Below are 19,432 nucleotides of genomic sequence, written 5' to 3'. Positions count from 1 at the left end.
GTCAAAATATCATTACTTTTTTTTAGGAATATCCCAGAGTAAAAATTGGTGTTTTCATTGAACAACCCACTCCTTTCCTACCTAAATTTTTAGACAGACTGTTGACTCTGGATTACCCTAAGGAGGCTCTCAGTGTCTTCATTCATAATAATGTAAGTATATTACTATTCTGAAAAGCTTCATTTCATAGAAGTCATGGTATGAATAAAAATGCAGGTGAAAAGTATGTAGATTTTCTGTATACATATTTCTTAACTACATAGGAGGAGGTAATGTTTCATAATTTATTATACAGAAGTGGAAAAAATACAATAGTGAAATGAAGTTCGGTCAGTGCTTGCTGAAATCTACTGAAACAAACTACTTAGAAATTGAATTTTAAGCTGTATGCTTCTGAGAGAAGTACTAATTGGTGTAATAACAATACTTGTCACTGGATTAGCTTTTCATTTTGTTGTTGATATCCCATTTACGTTTCTTTTGATGCTGTTGCTGGGTGCCAGGGGAAAGACCATTGTGGACAGACAGATCTTGAATGGCAGTATAGATTAGTTGCTTTCTGAAATAGATTTAATGGTTTCTGCTAATTATCTAATGATCTGGTAATACTAATACTTCACTAGTGACATGCATCGGTATTACTATTTGCATGAGTGAGGCGACATGTATGTGCAAGTCTCATGGACAAAGAGCATTGCAAGATGAATGTCAGGAAAAAATTAGAATTTTGGTTTTTTGATTGGGCAGACATCATTGTTAACATAGCACAACAGTTCTGAGTAACAGAGCAGAGCAGAAGCAGAGCTGAGTTTTAAAGTTCTCAATGCCTTTTGGAAAGGAGTTCTTAAAGACATAAATATGATCTGCAGATAGGAATTGTAGACTAGGCTAGGGGTCATTGCTTCAGCCATAAGTTGAAAGATGTTCAGAATGAATTTAAGACTGAACAGCTTTTCAATTATAGGCAGGAAAAAACCATCACCTTTAGTTACTATGAAGTTATCTGTTATAGCAAAGCCTAACAGTGAGGACAGTGGTCTGGAAGGATTGTATACTACTGAGATCCCTTACATTAGGGGTAGGGTAATGAGAAATTAAAGAGACAGCCACTGGGACTACTTTTCTGAGAGGATGAATGTGCAGCATTTTTAGTTGATTGAAAAAATTAGATTTGGTTTTATCACGTTAGAGCAAGATAATAGACGAATACCCCTGAACTCTAATCTCAACCTCTTCTGCCACCATCACTGCTTCTAGAAATGATGCCACCAAGCTCTTTTGCCTACTTTGTTAGCCAAGGCTGATGACATTCTAAATTTCCTTATTGCAAGCACTCTTGAGTGTGGTTTCATTCCCAGCCACCTTAGTAGCAGCGAATGATTTCTTCCAACTGGCTGCTCTCTTCTTAGGGAGAATAGAGTAGGAGTTGTGGTCTGGAGCTGGGGCACGTGGTGCACAGCTGTCCTTCTCTGGCTGGGCACCACAAGTGGCAACTCCCCTCTCTCTAAAGCCCTTCTGGTGTGACATAAAAATCCCTCTGTGCCAGTGAGGTTGAGGATGGAGTTTGATGTTTGTAAAACAAGTATTGTGATAAAATGCTGCATATACAGTTTGTGAATTGCATCACTGGTTTGGATGTACAGGTTTGATTCATACTGCTGATGTGTTGGCTTTTCTTGCTAAAACTTTGGACTGAACCACTTGATTTTTTTGATGATAGCTGTACTGGATTATCTTCAAATACTGCTTGCCATCTGTTTGCTTAGGATAGAATACAATTTGTTCTTGGACACTGTGTTTATGATTTCACAGCAATTTGTACCTTTCATTCACTATAAACAATGTTAACATGATTACAGGAGGTTTACCATGAAAAGCACATCAAGAAATTCTGGGAAAAAGCCAAGAACATTATCAGAAATATAAAAATTGTTGGACCTGAAGAAAATCTGAGTCAAGCAGAAGCCCGGAACATGGGAATGTAATTTCTGATTTTTAAATCCTTTATAATGGTGCATCCACTAACACTTTTTTTTTTTTCTTTAATGTATATTACTTTGCTCATTAAATACTAACGGTCTCACATCTTAAAGTACAGAAGTGAAAGGTTTTGTCTAGAACAAGCCCTGAATATATAATATTTACTATTGAGTATTTTATGGCTTCTGTTTAATAGAAAAGCTATTGGTTACTTCTAGGAAAATGTCTCCTTGTTGGACTTCTCTATTTCAGTAGTCTACAGCCCTGACTTCTGATGAAGGCACAGACAAGAACAGACTGAAGAAATAACTGATGACTCTTTATTTTTACATTATATTCAGCATAAACATGAATATATATTATAATATCTGACATTTTTTGTTATATTCAGAGTTTAAGAGTATAGCATGGCATCAATTGAGAGAAGGGACTTGTCTTGGTGTTCTTGGAATTTTGTTTGTACAAGGTTTTGTTGCTCGAAGCCACTGGGAAACTGAAATTTGGCTGGGCTCCAGGCTGGCCTCTCCCATAGCCTTTCTAGGAAATATTATCCATGCCCACAGTGGCAGAAGCAGCCATTCACATAATAAAAAAGCATTATTTTTAGTAAACTCTAAGCAATTAGCTACACCATTCACAAATTGTTTGAACTAGAAATAAGCGTAATATGTATGAGATGAGATCATCCCAAAATTATTTATTTAGAAAGCTAAGTATGATCTTATATGTGAACAATGTAGATGTCACCAACAGTTGCTCCTTTCCTTTTGGCTGGGACAGGACAAAATCAGGTTATCTGCAACTTCCTTTCACTCTTGCTCTTCTTGGCCAGCCTTCTGATTGTCATCAGCTTCTCTGGAATGATTACTTTTTTCCTCAGAAAATCTAGCTCAAAATTTAGATGTTCATGACAATGACAGTTCCAGTAAAGCAAATTATTAGCCCTCAATTCAGATAGCTTCCAATGCAACCTCTCTTGTTTCTCACCAATATTGCAACAGAAGTTGCTTTGTAACAGAGATTCTTCAAATCTTTTTTAATGGTTTGGTTTGCAGACACTGATACATTTATTTCTCCTGCATCTCTCCACACATTAATTGATAATTTTGTTTTATTTGCTTCAGATGTGTATTCTCTATTTCTCCAAATTAACTGATTTTACTTTATTTCTAGTAGGTTTAGAGTGAATTTGGTATTCTTACTTGCACAATTCACTCTAAAAGGTATTTATCTGATGCAGCTAAAATTTTTTTTTTTTTTTTTTTTTTTTTTTTTTTTTTTTTTAATGCAGCTAACATTTAATGCAATTCAGTGCCTGGAGTTGAAATTAACAAAAGAGAAGTTGGGCATTGAAGGTGCAGTTTGTTTTCAGGAGAATACTTTTGAGTATATAATGTAGCTACTCAGTTTTCTTCTTACATCATTTTTCCCCATTTTGTCTTAGTAAAAACTGATGATAAGTCATGATGAGGTTCTTAGTGAGTGAGACTTTCACATTTAATATACATGTGAGTAGAATAACTTTTTTTCCCCCCACCCATATCCATGCAGCAAATTTCTTCCTGCTTTTCTCATTCATTTAATAAGTAATAGCAAGGGATTCACTTTCCAGATGTCTATTAATATGGAAAAGCCCTCTCTTGAGCTTTGGATAGTTGTATACATTTTGGAAAATGCTCCACATTGCATAACCATCAAAGAGTTGTTACGATTCATCAATATAGACAAACAAGTGCATAGCTTAAACAGGCAGAAACAGAAGGAAGGGGATTAGGGAAAGAAGAAAAATAAAAGAGAATATAAAGAAAAAAGCGTAGTTGCAAATTGAGTTTTTTGCCTTTGCATGTATATTCCTTCAAAATGCTACCTTAGTGGTTAATGCTGGTTGGATTTTGAGATGTACTTTTTCTCTCCTGTATGCTTCTTGAAAATTAGAGGACATTACATCAGTGTCTCAGAACTCCCATTTGGTATTGATAAATGATGGCTGGGATAGCCTGTGAGTAGGGCAAATACCTTGGATGTGGTTTAAAGGAAAACTGAGGATTAAATCTCTCAAATGTCAAGTATCGGAGACTTGTATTTTCCTGCTTCTGCTGAGCTGCTTCTTTTGAACTCTTCGGCAGTTTTGGGTTTCAGTCTCAGCATTTTGAACTTCCAGTGTTGCAAAAGAAATACAACTTTACCACTCGTATCTAATTACAATAGCTTTCAGTTGTAGTAATTGTGGTGATGTTACCTAAGCCTGAAATGCAAAACTAAAGGTTAGTGCTTTATCTATTCCATGGCTACATTTATTTGTTTGTAGTGATGGTGATAGGAGCTCTGCTGGGAGGAGCAATGGCTGTGGCTGGGATAGTGAGCAGTGCAAAATGAGATCCTAAATGGTAGCAATGTCTGTCCATGTCACCAGGCACCTTTTCTGTCAAGAGTTCTTTCTGATGGCCTGAATGCTCTCCTGTTGACTCACAGTCCATGTCTGGAGTTGTACTACCAAACTGAGAGGGATATGAAAATGATAAATTGCTAATTCAAATTGTATCTAAACAGCTACAAATGACTTAATGCTAAAGAAATTGGATAGACGATGCGTTCCCCCTATGAAGAAGTAAGGAGATCTCAGGGGAAGGTAAAATGTGCAGAACAGTGATTTTGATCCTTCTTAGATGAAGTCAGAGTTCTGGATGGGCTGGTGTTTGTCAGTAAAGTTAATCATTTTTCTGACTGCAAAATACTGTAAGCTAATCTGCTGAGCTTCAGACTTCCAACAAAATAGCTTCGTGTTCTGTTAAATTTACTAAATCTACTGAATAGCCTCCTTGTCAAAAATAATATATATTTTTGTATTTATACCTATAATATATTTAATATTCTTGTTTATAAAAGTTGAAGTTAGAGCTTTCACACTGATTTGCACTGTAGCTACGTTTCCAGACTATTCATGATAGTAATGCTTTTAATGACTTCTCAGTGGATTTTTGAATTACCAAGTACAACTACTTAGACTGAAACTTTTGATTTAGGGTTTTGTTTGTTTATTTGCTTGTTTTTTAAATTAAGATGTGAGTAAAGAGCAGAAGTTTTGTCAACAGTAAGCACATTGAAAGGGATTTTATAAAACTCTGGTTATTTAAAAAAGGGCAGAAGCTGAAGGAAGGACCATACACTTTGAAATAATGTGAACAATGGAACAATTTTTCAGTTTTATTTGCTTACAAGAAAATACAAATATTTTCTGTTTGTTTGTTCTCATTGTTGATAATTAAAAACATCAATTCTATTCATATATTTGTAGCAGCAGATGGTACTGCAGCTTTTGGAAAGGTTTGTCAGTGTTGTGGCTGAAACTCTGGACCAGCGCAGAGCTTTCACTCTCAAATTTAGGTTCCTCATTAGTGGAATGGGGATAAGGATGCTGGATATTTCTGGAATGAATTTAACAACTAATGTCAAGTGCAATATGAATGGCTACTACTAATAATTGTAATTAATGCTAATATAAAATACAGGTGAATTGCATTCAGTAGTTGTAAAGTTTTGAATGGAATTTGAAAATGCCATGAAGACTTAATTGTTGGGCTGTGTTATGGCAGGAATAAAACCTGCCAGTTTCAATTGGGACAATTATGTGAGAAAGTGCTGATTAAGGAATTGTGGTCATATAAGCATGTATTCATAAGACAGGAAACTTTCAGCAAATATTAGTTATGGCAAAGCCAGACACTGAGCAAAGATTTACAATGTATCTGTGTCCAAACACTGGCTTTCCTAGCAATGAGAATGCCACTTCTGTCACTTCAGTATTTTAAAAATTTGATTCAAATCATTATTACATCTTGAGTGACTGAGTTTGAAGAGGTTGCTGAAATTTGTGGAGTAAAAAAGTCCTACCTTCTACCATAATTTCTGGAAAGCCATAAATCCAAAATCCTTTAAGCATAAGAGCATTTGATTATCAAGAAGTCTTTTGTTTAATAAACCATAGAGGAGATGTACTAAGTGCTGACCTGCTAGGTTAGGCAGCGGAAGAGAATGAAGGAGACACAAACAGGGAGCCATGCCAGTGGTCACTGACTTGTATGTAGTCTGTCACATCCACCATTTGTCACTACCCCTGAAGTGACAGAGTTCTTTTCTGTTGCAGAAAACCAATCAGAAATGATCAAATCAAATAGAACTTGAACTAAAATTATGTTTGTAGGCATTTTACAGCATGAAAGTAAAACAATGGGAACACTTAACGCTATGATGGAATTAATGCAAGTTCAGTGAATTATACTGGGGAGAACAGACAAAATCAGTAATTCCATTTGCATGACAGAAAGCTACTGCTTTAGTATGACTTGAGGAGTCATTCCACTTTCTCAAAAGTCCGTTTGATCTACCATTCTGCTGGTGTAGGGAGGCTGAATTCATTCTACTCTGCTGTTGCCTAACAAGTGTATCCTGACAAATGCATAGATGTGTGCTCCATGTATCTTACATTATGGTGTCTTTCTTTGACTGTTGTAGCATATGCATTAAAGGGCTGTTTATGAAATTTACAGCTATGGTATTTGTGCATTTGGCATTTGTGAACCTCTTCTGGAAACATGTGAGGTAACCAATTTTTTTTGGTCTTTTTAGGGACCTTTGTCGCCAGGATGAAGCATGCGAATACTACTTCAGCATAGATGCAGATGTTGTACTGACAAACCCAAAGACTTTAAAGATACTGATAGAACAGAACAGGTGTAGTATATCTCTTGATTCTACAGAAATTCTTCGGACTCTTGGGGCCCTTCCAGAGAAAATAAAATCCTGTCTGTTCTTGCAGATTTAGATCCTCTTTGTTTACTTGTGATATTTGATTGCCATGGCCCAACAATTCATTAAGTGTTTTGTTCCTGTCAAGCAGCAATTTCTCATAAGAATTTTAGATGCTTCAAAGTTGCTATGGCAAAAATGGTACGGTCTAAAGAGGTTTTATGACATGAGTTAGGGTCTCAGTAACTAGTGATTTCAAAGTTATACACACAGTTACAAAAAAAACCCACCACCACCAACAAAAACCTTGCAAAATATACCTACTAGTAGATACCCCCTGAAACAAAGAGCTTTTTTATTCTTTGTGTTCTTTTGGACTTCCCTGTTTTGACACTAAATTTTGGGTAGCTAATTTTCAGACTGAAGTAACTTTTGTACCTGCAGTTTCACCATTTTCATTTTAATATTCTTTTCCTTGTCTCTGGCGTTGTGATTCTTTTTATGCTACCATGCTGTGGGGAGTATTTCTTGGCTGACAGAAATACAAGCTGCTTCTGCTTTATAGGAATCATTGCTTCTGTTACGGTGATGTTATTTCTGGGCTGTAGGAGCTTGAATAGTTTTTCTTTTTTTGCAGCTGAAATTCAGAATAGCTGCTCCCAGGTTTGATAGTCACTGGGGTTTGGACTACACTCAACAAGTCAGAAAAGCCGGTATTTCTTGACATATCTTCATATCACAATTCATATCTTTTTACTGAATATTCTTACTTCACAGAAAGATAATTGCTCCGCTTGTAACTCGTCATGGGAAGCTTTGGTCCAATTTCTGGGGTGCTTTGAGCCCAGATGGCTACTATGCTCGTTCAGAAGATTACATTGATATTGTCCAAGGGAACAGAGTGTAAGTAACCTTAAGCTGATTTTTAAAGTCAAGGGATTAATGTATGGTTATCCAGAACGTTTTCTTACGTTTTCATACAGTCTTGTGTTTTTTCTGAGAAGTGTAAAGTTAGTTGCACTGTTCAACTTCTAGTATTCCATTGAAGCAATATGTTTAACATGACAAGCTATCACTAATGGACATAGTGATGACTAGTACCTATCTGAGTGTTTGGATATTCTACTCTGCAAGTATACAGTGCAGAAAATGGCAAAGCAGAGAAATAGGAAGAAAAGAAAAACTGTACCCCAGGAACTTTAGTCAAAATAAATGATTCTTGTATTCATCAAATCTTTTTGAGGCAATTATTTAATCAGTGCAAAACTGAATGACTGTAATTTCTTTGTTCTTGCGTTGTTTCTTGTATGCTATCTCAGGTATGTTTATATATTCTCTTGACAAACACTTTCATTGCATTTTTAGATTTGTCCTTCCCTAAGCTTTTCTTTCCCATAAATGATATGTTTTCATTGCCTTGAAAGAACAAAAAGATCTGAAACAGACTGCTTGAAAAGGAATGGATTGTTCTCATCAGCACTGAAGGATGTTTTCATGGCACAGGAGGCTTGGCTCTGGGAGGGAGGGGACGCGTAAAGCACGCATTATAGCAGCACTGCTTTGTTGTTAATATTGGCCCAACTCACATAAATATATGACCTGCGGGTGGTCAGTGGGTGTTTGTGTGAGAAGGTCAAAGCAGCTATGCTTAAACTCATTAAAAAATCTGTTTTAGAATTATTTTATCCATCTGGCAGTGTAGAATAATATTATAATATAAAAGACTTTGCCTTAAATCTGGAAACACGAAGTACATTTGTAGTTAAAACTCACTTCAGGGAATTTGACTTTTTTATTTTTTATGACAATACTTTGTAAAAATTGAATTGCTGCCCATGCCTATTTTTGAGATTTGATTTCTTGCTGTCCAGCTGCAGTTTTTCAGATGTCTTGGGAACATTTCAAGTTTGTTGCTTTGAAACTTGCTTTGTCTTGTCAGCAAATACATAGATGCTGAGTTAGTGGAATGGAGAACAAAATAGTTTTTGCAGCTTTAAATTATTTCTTTTCTGTTACAGAGGAGTATGGAATATACCTTATATGGCTAATATATACTTGATTAAGGGCCAAACTCTCAGGTCAGAGATGAAAGAGAAGAACTACTTCATGCGTGATAAACTGGATCCTGACATGGCTCTCTGCAGGAATGCCAGGGAAATGGTAAGGTGTATCTATAACGACTTGCTTTTTAAATGCACACAGACTACTTTGTGTCTTGCTACACTTGGTTGCTTTGCTTGATTGGTCTTAGATTTTATATTTTACTTCTAATTCAAAGTACTGGCCAATTTTTGTGATGTGAAACATTTTAGATGTATTTGTTCAAATTGTTGAGTGGAAGTTTTTCTAATGTCGGTACACTGGTTATATAGTGATTTTTATTTAAACTGAAATGTCCTGTTGAGGTTAAAATACCTTCCTAGTTGGAGCAACCTCATGTACAATTTTCAATTTATCATTGCATGCAGAATGTCTTTATTTTGTACACTTTCACAGAATAAAAAACTTCTAGCAGATTAAAATGGAGCATTCTGCAATGTAATGTATAAGCTTTAAAATAATAATGGACAGTGTTGGTATAAAAAGCCTGAGTGATTTATGAAATGGTAGGAATCTTCTTGGAGTACAGAAGTTACTCCTTAAGTCTTCCAGGTTAGATTGAAACTGTACCAGAAATTTGTTACTTTGAGCTGTAAGTAATGAGAGAAAGTTTACTTGTACTGTAAAAATATGAATACGTAAACCCACATTTCTACTGATATTTACACTAGTTTCAGCACAGAAACAAATAAGAGCTAAACCAGACCTATTTCCAGACACTATAACATTGAAAAATAATTTTGCTGAATTGAACAAGAAAAGTTGGCAAGTATTAATTTTTTATTTATTCCCTCATAACAAGGCATGATTTCTTTTGTTTGTACTGATTCCTCAGAATGTTCCCATCCAATTCTCTTGTATTCAAGCCTTCTCAGCGTCAGTTATTGCAAACCTGTGCTTCCCATCCGCTCGTTCAACTAATCTGACTGCGGCTCATCAGAAAACAGCTTTCTCCTTTTTTTTTTTTTCTCTTTTTTTTTTTTTTTCCCCTCTCAATCTGTGCTGTAAGATGGTTTGGTACGTGCTTGTTTTTGTATTGCAGCAGATAAGAAGGGGCTGGTGGAAACAGCTTTGACATGTACATTGTGAGCTTTGCTTGGAGATGCATGTTGTCTGTAAAGGCGTATCAGCTTTTGTCAGAGGCTGCTATTTCCCTATTGTAACTGTGGAAATCTAGTAGATCTTGGACAAACAGAGAAACTATGTATCAGAAAACTGATGTGATGATTCTCCTTCATTTTAGACTTTACAAAGGGAAAAAGACTCCCCTTCTTCGGAAACATTCCATATGCTCAGACCCCCAAAGGTGTTGCTTTATTTTTTGTTTTAAATCATTAGTTCTTATTACATACAGTGTTATTTTGCCACAGGAAGATCCTTCTCCTCTGTCCTTATTCCTTGCAAAATGTCACTCCATCTTTCTCTTCAGTCTTGTTGGGTTCAAATTAGCACCAGGAACAGTTTCTTTACAACCAGCTCCAAGTGACATAGGCTGCTTATTTCCCTGGGGAGGATTCTCATTGCTAAGCTTAAGGTGTTCTAAAGCTGTGTTCCAGCGGATAAAATTGATTCAGCAGCCCTAGTAAAGCTCGAATGGCAAGCAGGTCAGCCAGGGCCCCTCGGTAAACATAGAGCAGTTGTGCAATCGCTGCCATTTAGACTGTTTTTCCTGAGCCAGACCCTCCTTATTCTCCCTGCTGCAGCTACTTTATGATTTGATTGGTGCCCAAAACAAGGCACGTCTTTAACAATCATTATCATTCTAACAAACTTGACTCTCTTTCAGACAAAAGATAGATCAAAAATAAGAAAATATCCAAGGGAGGATGCCTTATTGCCATAAATCTTGATTGCAAATGCTTCTGAAATAACATTTGAATCTGAAAAGTGGTGAATAAAATAAATGTTCAAGTTCTTAAGAAAAAAAAAAAAAACAAGTAAAAAAAAAAAAAAAAACCAACAAATCACAAAACCACCCTATTTCCTGCCGTCAATTCTAATCAAATGAGTCTTGTTAGTAGCTTAATAGTTTGATAATGAAACTGTCTTACCACACTTTACATCCTGCATATAATTTTCCAGTATTTGCTAAGGGGAACATACTTCAAAGTGCTCACTTATTTTGCACCCTGATCTGAAAATTCTTATATTCTGTATTCGCCAAAACTTTTTTTATTTCAGGCACGAGAAGAATCATGTAGTGAATACTCTGAAATATGTTTCTTGTTCTGCTTTCTATTACTTTTTCTGTTAGCTTGTTTTTTCAGTGTTTAAGCAGAAACTATACTTTTGTTCATCAGTTTGAGAATAGATACTGCCAGTGTGTCTGCTTAGGTTTTCTGGAAAACAAGCAATTGCTTCACTTCTGTTTTCTCTTTTCTTTGTTTTTGCATTATGAAGAATATATGCTTTGGTTTAACTTGCTTAATGGGTATATTCAATCAATGCTTATAAACAAGAAATCATGAACTCTAGTTTGTGACTACTGTGAACCATTTGAAGAGTTAAGACACTCAATGAACAATACTTGTGTAATATTTTTGTATGGATGTGATATATTATTAAAGAATTGCAGGCATAGAGACTTACAAAACATTGATTTTGCTATGATGGACAGTTTTGCTAATGATGTTTTCTCTGTTTGGTGTAGGGTGTTTTCATGTACATTACGAACAGACACGAATTTGGAAGACTTATCTCCACAGCCAATTATAACACCTCCCACTACAACAATGACCTCTGGCAGATATTTGAGAATCCTGTGGTATGTTCCTTACTACTGATTAGAAAGTTATTAAAAAACAACCGAAAAACAACCTTATGTCATTAACTACTTTGGACTTAAAGACTTTACATGAAAAATATTTAAACAGCGCGCAGCATACATCTAGTGCAATAAATGGTGTTCTGCACCACCCATTTAATATCAATTAATCAATTACCGATTACAACAGTAATGAGAAATGGCCCTGATGTAACAGTTTTCACAGTTTAGGTACAATGAGATCCAGTTCTTCTATGATAATAAGAAATAGTTTAATTGTTTCTTGTGCTTTCAGTAGGGCACCTGAACAGAATAAAAATGATTTTCTTCTTTCATTTGAATGAATTCTGAATATTTTAAAATCATTCTTTTCAGGACTGGAAGGAAACCTACATAAATCCCAATTATTCAAAGATCTTCACTGATAATATAGTAGAACAGGTAGGTATAAATTCTCTTTGAAAGAGGCAAGTAGTAGTAGTCTTATTTGTGAGACTGACGTAATGAATTTTCATACAGCAATTGTTTCCATGCTATTGCTATTTTGGTTTGTGGCTGAGCAGTTTAAAGTTTTGGACCTCTAGTGAATTTGCCACTGAAAAAACTGAGATAAGTCCAAAAAATAATTGCTGTATTGCTCAGAGTAATGGAATTGTCCAAGTAATTGCTTTCTTCAAAGTAAAATTGTAATTAATTCATTAGAAAAAGCAAGTACAACTAGCAGAAAATTTTAATTTTTGTTAAGAGATTGCTGTTGCAAAGCAAATGTAAGGTAAGCTCTTAAATATGCTTTTCTTGCAGGGTTGTTTTTCTGCTTTGAATTCTGTAAGGTCTGTGGCTGTGAAGGCTTTTGCCGGATATTTAAGTCTTTTTCTGTCTGGCTGGCTGCTTTCACATAGCTTGTCTGTGAATAGCACTTGCACCAGTCTTAGACACTTACTTCTATGTCAATTATCCACAGTCATTTAATGAATTTTGTTTAATTAAGAAGCCAGGATAAATTGCTTTTGTATTTAAAAGCATACTAATTTTGGAAGTATTTTTCTTAATGAGTCTTGTGTGAATGACTGGAGTCATCACACAATGCACAGAATATTTGGGTACACTGACAGAGCTGATAATGCTGGATTATGACTTACAAGGTAGCTCTTAGTTTCTGCTTCATTCTGTCAGAGTACACTTGTGGACCAAGTAGAAATTTAATTATTTAAATGTGTCCAAATTATGACACAGAAAAGAATTGCTTTTTTTTTTTTTTTGTAAGTGACAGAAAAGTGAAAATGTCCTTGGAATGAGATGTTTAGCAATTGAGAATAACTGTTCTAACAACTTCATTAAAAGAGATTAATGTAGATTTCATTTCATCTTTCCATAGCCATGTCCAGATGTTTTTTGGTTTCCCATATTTTCTGACACAGCTTGTGATGAATTGGTAGAAGAAATGGAACATTTTGGACAATGGTCTGGTGGAAAACACCAAGTAAGTGTCAGCCTTTATAAACACGTCCTTACTAAGACAGTACATTTATAACAAGCCACAGCATGCTGCAATAAACAAAGTGTCCAAGAAATGCTAATAACCTAAGACATCTGCTGTGTGGAGTAAAATACTGAATTTTGTCTGCCATGCAGTTTGATGTTCAGTAGATTTAGAGACATCCTCGGTTAATGCTGAACTAGAAAATTCAGACACTAACAGCAACAGCTGCTGTAGTAGTTATCCAAGTTATCCAGCAGTGGCTGGTCTTTGATAATTCTTCTGACTTCCTCTAAGGTCTTGATTTATCAGACTTGTCCCTCAAAGCACGTATCCACGGACTTTATGAAGTACTGTGTTAGTACTTGCACCAAGCTTGAAGTATTAACTACTGCTTAAACCAAAGTTTTGAGAACAGGAACATTTGTCGTTTTCACAAATATTTGGAAGGAGATGAATTACAGTCAGGGCTTTACTGCAGGTTGGAGCCCCCAGAGAAACTTTTTTTTTTTAGCATACTTTTAAGATAAAAGTATTTTAACATGTTTGTTATCATGACGAGTTGATGCCTGTACTCTCATCTAACTTCTATTGCGTCTACATCTCAATAATTAAAAATGGTACCCTAGTGAAATCCTTATTTACAGGCAGTATGTCCAAATATTGACTCACCTTCTAAGAACTGCCCAGTTCCTGCCCACTGATATCTCAGCAATTTATATCATGGCAGTTGGCTGTGAGATTATTGTGCATCAAGCTCAGATACGCCCACTAAAGCATTACTCTGCAGTTTTGTGATTCTGCAGATTCTACATATTTGTAGAAGTGCCAGAAGCATTCCATGCTCATATTTCAAAGCTATTTATGGTGTTTTCGTTAGGACAGCCGTATTTCTGGTGGTTATGAAAATGTCCCAACTGATGATATCCATATGAAGCAAATTGGACTGGATAACGAATGGCTGCACTTCATAAGAGAGTTCATTGCACCAGTAACGTTAAAAGTGTTTGCTGGTTATTATACCAAGGTACGTGTTTAAAAGTTGCAGATAATCTCTGAATAGAATAAATAATTCTAAGTATTTTATTGAACTGTATGCTGTGTTTGATGAGTTAACAAGTGATGTAGCAGTATTACAGATGAGTGTTGTGTTCTTAACTGAGTTTTGAATTAGCAAAGAAAACTCATAGCCCTTTGTGTGACAATGAAGTTCACATGTTGAAGTCTGATTGTATATTTTGTTTCAGGGATATGCTTTATTGAATTTTGTTGTAAAATATAGCCCTGACAGACAACGATCGCTCAGACCTCATCACGACTCCTCTACATTCACAATCAACATTGCACTCAACAAAGTAGGAGAGGATTTTCAAGTAAGTTGGCAAGTTATTTATTGAGCTAAAAAACATCATCCTTTTAAGTGTGTAATATTGTTTCCAAACAAGAACCCAAACAGACGTGCTTAAATACGGTGTTGAAAGGGAAAATATGTGCAACACAAATTGAGATATACGATTGAGTGGTGTTTCGGAGTACTAAACTTTCTCAGTTGCAGGATCCATACCTGCTGATGCAGTCAGGTTGAATTAGCCAAAATGGCTTCAGATGGTGCTGAGAAGAAGTTTAAGAAAAACTTCAGAGATGTTCATTTTCAACATTTTTGAAGTGCTTTGTCTTTTTGCAATAGAAAGCAATTGTTTCAAATATTTAAAATATTACCAGGTTGAATAAGCTTCTCTTCACGGCATCCTTTTTTTAAGTATGTTTCCCAGATTTCTTCCTTTAGAAAACACTGCTTCAGTTTGAAACTGACAGTTGGAATAATTTATTTAAAATTTATATAAGTACTGTCTTGGGTGAAGGTAGATGTTGATTTGCTCCATTCTTGTATTGCCTACCATACTGTTATTGATGAACTGTTCCTCAGAGATGCTGATTGAAAGAGTTGATATCCAGGGGACGTTAAAGAAAATCAAAAGGAAACTTTTTTTTGTTGCTATATCCTGCTTGTTACTTGTTGTTCTGAAGGCGATGTCATTTTAACAGTATTGCTGTGGTGTTTTCTTTTTTCTTTGCTTTTTGATTAAAAAGGACTAATCTTAAAAGTCTATTATTAATAACTGTGTATAAGTATAAAGAACCTAGTCATATAAAAACACAGGTAAATGAGTGCAGTGATGGGATTCTTTTTGATTTTATTTTTGCTACAGGGAGGTGGATGTAAATTTCTTAGGTACAACTGCTCCATTGAATCACCAAGGAAAGGATGGAGTTTTATGCACCCAGGAAGACTTACTCATTTACATGAAGGACTTCCTATCTTGAATGGCACAAGATACATTGCAGTATCATTTATTGACCCTTAATTTTATTGTTTTGCCCTCTTCAACATCAGTGTTTGGTTCCTTACATAAACATTTATTTATAGTTTTCTTCTGGAAGATGGTGATACACAGAGTTACTGTTCCCAGACAGCAAGGTTACTTTGGGCTAAAAGAATGAAAAAACAAACAGTTTTTAAATTGTTGAAGATTTCTCAATATGTGCTCTGAGCCTTGAGTTACAAAGTAAACGTGTCCTGCTTATTTTTCCATTCTGCTGTCTTGAAGAATAGGTGAGGAGAGAAAATGGAAAAATATTTTATAATTAATTCTTTCTTTGTTGGGAAAAAAAAACATCCTAGATGCAAAATTACCTGAAAAAATTATTGTGGTTTCCATTCTGTAAGTGACACACCTGAAGTTGTGTGGTATGTGTATTTGGTACCAATCGATTAAAAAACACAGCATAAAAACAGTATGGAGTGAATGTCATATGCAGTCATTGGGAGTTAAGCAATAATTCCATCAGCTGGTATATACTGAAGGGAAAACAGTTTGGTAACATGTCTTCTTAATTCATTCTCATTGTTAGAGGAGAAAAAAAATTGCAAAGAAGAAGCAACAAATAATTTAGCTAAGAAAAAATGTTTTCATCATTTGTTTTAAGAACTCATCCTCTTGGAAATTTATTTTTCTTCACCAAGTGACCTTCCTTTGAAATGAGTTATTTTTCTAAATGTGTAATTGCACCCAATTGATGCTGGAAATTTGATGTTTATTTTCACAGTGCTGATAAATTCTAATAGTGGGATATTTTGTAAAGACAATTTTCTATTATTTAAAATTACTTGAATTTTCTATCAGGAAAATGAAATTGCGGAAACCTCTTTTGAACTGAAGGATCTTAACTTGCCATTTGTTTTAAAGAAATCCGTTTAAAATAATCCTACTGTATCTACTGTTTGTAATTTAAAGAAACTTGAAGCAAACTATCTCAAAGTCTACGGTGCCAAAATGCACAATGTGTTGGAAAAACTTGTGAAAAATAAAAGGTAATTTTAAATTAAATGTAACAGCTTGTTACTTGACTGTATTAAGTAGTTCTTGCATGTTGCCATTGTTCTTACTCTAATTATATTTATTGCTAAATATTTTCAAAGGAAATGTAGATATATTTGGATTGCTAGGAGCTTCTTGAAGCATTGTCAGGCTTCAGCCATTTGCTGTGTTATTAAGTTGCTTCTGTTAGCTGATACAAGTGCACCGAAGTCCAACAGGTTATATCATATCACAACTGGAGTTGTGCTGAACTTTCAGAAGAACCCCAGCAGAATGGATGTTTCTCATCTTTTTTCTTTCTTTAAGTAGAAAAGTTTTTGATAATCTGAACAGATCGCTTTTAAGTGCTGATATTTTATGACACTTCATATCAGGTTTCCTAAACAAAAGTTCTGTTTGGAGTTGATAGAGCAGTGAGATTATTCTACTACCCCAAAGTAGCCTGTCTGCTTATTTCCCTGTTCCATTGCTCTTAGGGGAGTAGGTCATAATGTGACTTGAAGTTACACTGAAGCAATTACGGCAAAATGTAGTGATTTCTACAGTACACTCAAGTGAGCTTGTTAAGAATGGTTTCTCACAGGAAATTCTTTGCTTTCTTTTCATTTCTCTTACACTGTCAACCCTTCTCAGTTTCAGGCTCGCATTTGGAGATCGATAAATGTATTCCCAACTCTGTTTCCATACACGAAACAGCTCCGTCTTAGTGAGTGTCTGTGGATGTTTATGTAGCCTGTGCTTAGGCTAATGTTGCAGAGCATAAAGTCTTCAAGACTTCAGAATGAAAGCAGCTTTTGTTAATTGCTTCTTTCTGAGCATTTGCTTGCAGTCTGTGAAACTGACTCAGAACAGGGAATATTTTTACCACTGGAACAGTTAAAGATAGTTTAGTGTTATGAGGTTCTGTCTTGAAAAATGAGCAACAAAAGAACAACCAATCCTTTAATGAAAAATATGGGAAGTTTTTAAAGAGTGAGATCTTTTTTTCATGAGTCTTAGATGCATTATTTTTACTCCTCAGTTGTATTAGATATTGCTTATTTTTCCTTATCTTTTTTTTCCTCTCAATGTATTAGGACTTGCTTATTGCTACATCTACTTGCATCTATTAATCAACTGTCAGATGAAGCACTACGTTTAATACACACTGGTTGGAAGGGAAAATATTTACCGTGCTCACACTTCTAATTTTTTTTCTTTTAAAAGAAGTTTTTGCCAAGGTTATCAACTCTCAGGTGGATGGCAGTGCATACGGAGCTGCCTGAATTTACTTCTTGGTAGTAACAAACACCAGAAAAAGATCTTAACTGTTCACCCAAATTAGTTCTGAAAGCCTTGCTGCATTGTCTGAATGTCACTAAGCTATCTCAAGCAATCAGAATTAGGAAATTATTGTTAATTTTCATTAATTTTAAAAGCACTTTAAAAAATTTGAGTTTTCTAACAGTTTGTTTTGGGACATTTGTATATGCATCGGAAGGAAAGCAGCAGCTTTCCCAGCAGTGTATGTGAGACTTTGGGAGTGCAGGGACATGAAGGTGCTCTGCAATAAAAGAGACATTTGTGAAGTATCTGGCTTGTTTTGCTTTCACCTAATTTATTTTATTTATTTTTTTGCTGCTAAGTACTTAAATTTGAGATTGTGATGGGGGTAAGGAGAAGCAGATCATCGTATAGATGCGATGATTTCTCAGCTTTTAGCTGATAATAATATAGCTTGTCTTTTATTTTATATTCATGAACTATACTGACTCTTTGATACTCCTAAGAAGCGCTTGGGATGTTCACACCTTTAATATTCTTTAATATCACTGTTTAACAAGGAATTTCAATGTTTACTTGTAGCTTAATATTTTATTTTATTTTTCCTGAGTATTACTACTCCACTCTTATTGTGATCTGATAGGAATGAGACTGATAGGCCCCAAAGGAAGACAGATTTCCAGTGAGGCAATAATGATGAAATCAATCTACCGTATGCATTAATTGAGTGTCAATTCAAAGCAGAGCTTTCATACTGTATGCAGATATGAGTTTTGTTTTTAATTTTCTGTTTGAATGAATTTGTTCAGATTTTTCTGTTTGGCTGCTGCAATGAACTTTTAAAGGAACACATGCATTTCAGTTGCCTTTTGTTTCTGCTGTGGTCTTCCATGGGTTCACTTCTGAACAGAGTAAGTACTGGTGAAACTTTATTTTCTTTTACTCACTTACTTGCATGGCAGGGTAGAGTGCTCTGCTGTTTTTCTGAGTGCAAGGGAGCAGAATTCTCTGTTTTAGGAACCCGTTGTGATTGAAGTGTCAGGTAAAGCACTTTTTTTTTTTTTTTTGTTTTTTTTAAATGGGATTGTTTGATTTTATGGTGGAGTATAGATTAGTGGGCAAAGCCTTTGTAAAATGCATTTTGAGAACCAATATTGAGTTTTTAGAGCTACTGGTTGCACTGCTGGAGCTGTTTGACAGCAGAGCTGCAGGGAAGAGTAACTCCACTTCAGACACTCAGCCCCAGTGGTTCTCTTCCTTCAGCTGCTGCCAAAAACTTAGCAAAACAAATAATTTGGGAACTAATGAAGCTTACCATCCTTCCCAACAGTACCAGAGAACCTTGCAGAAACATTATTGATTTTTCAAAATTCCGTTCTCACATCCAAAAATAACATTAAACACAACTAGAAAAGAATGCTTCTACCATTTTCACTGAAACGTATTATTTGATAGCTGTGTACTTCTTTCCTGTAATGATACATCTGTTTGACATAGCCTTTTGAGATCTGCTTCAGTACATCCCACTTATGGATTTATGGGTATCTTTCAGTGCTTTTCTGGAAGTGGGGAATGAAGGAGGATGAGTCAGTGTTCGGTAACCTCAAAATCCATCCCAGCAACCTGCAGCTGTTGGCACAACCACTCAGCACGTTCCTTGACTGTGGAGGAGGTCTGAGAAAGCAGTTGATTTTCTGACTTGGTGGTAAGGCAGCTACACAT

At 35.5% G+C, this 19,432-nt stretch overlaps 1 protein-coding gene across 2 annotated transcripts in view; it reads left to right on the top strand.

Moving 5' to 3' along the window:
• PLOD2 (procollagen-lysine,2-oxoglutarate 5-dioxygenase 2) overlaps nt 1-15,433 on the top strand; it is a gene marked incomplete at both ends in the record, with an annotated part of 46,600 nt that extends 31,167 nt beyond the window's left edge. The window contains 12 exons of one of the 2 annotated variants that reach the window (XM_079539537.1): nt 27-152; nt 1,860-1,981; nt 6,607-6,711; nt 7,504-7,629; nt 8,745-8,886; nt 10,070-10,132; nt 11,477-11,590; nt 11,966-12,031; nt 12,966-13,070; nt 13,948-14,094; nt 14,315-14,440; nt 15,278-15,433. In XM_079539537.1, coding sequence (XP_079395663.1) covers nt 27-152; nt 1,860-1,981; nt 6,607-6,711; nt 7,504-7,629; nt 8,745-8,886; nt 10,070-10,132; nt 11,477-11,590; nt 11,966-12,031; nt 12,966-13,070; nt 13,948-14,094; nt 14,315-14,440; nt 15,278-15,433 — 1,398 coding nt within the window. The remainder of the gene's footprint in view (nt 1-26; nt 153-1,859; nt 1,982-6,606; nt 6,712-7,503; nt 7,630-8,744; nt 8,887-10,069; nt 10,133-11,476; nt 11,591-11,965; nt 12,032-12,965; nt 13,071-13,947; nt 14,095-14,314; nt 14,441-15,277) is intronic. The other variant, XM_079539536.1, reaches the window with a different exon arrangement.
• Between the last annotated feature and the right edge of the window lie 3,999 nt (nt 15,434-19,432).

Source organism: Tetrao urogallus (genome assembly GCF_951394365.1).
Source record: "Tetrao urogallus genome assembly, chromosome: 9".
In the NCBI taxonomy this organism is placed as follows: Eukaryota; Metazoa; Chordata; class Aves; order Galliformes; family Phasianidae; genus Tetrao; species Tetrao urogallus.
The sequence above is the reverse complement of the archived record's forward strand: the minus strand, read 5'-3'. Positions and strand labels throughout refer to the sequence as shown.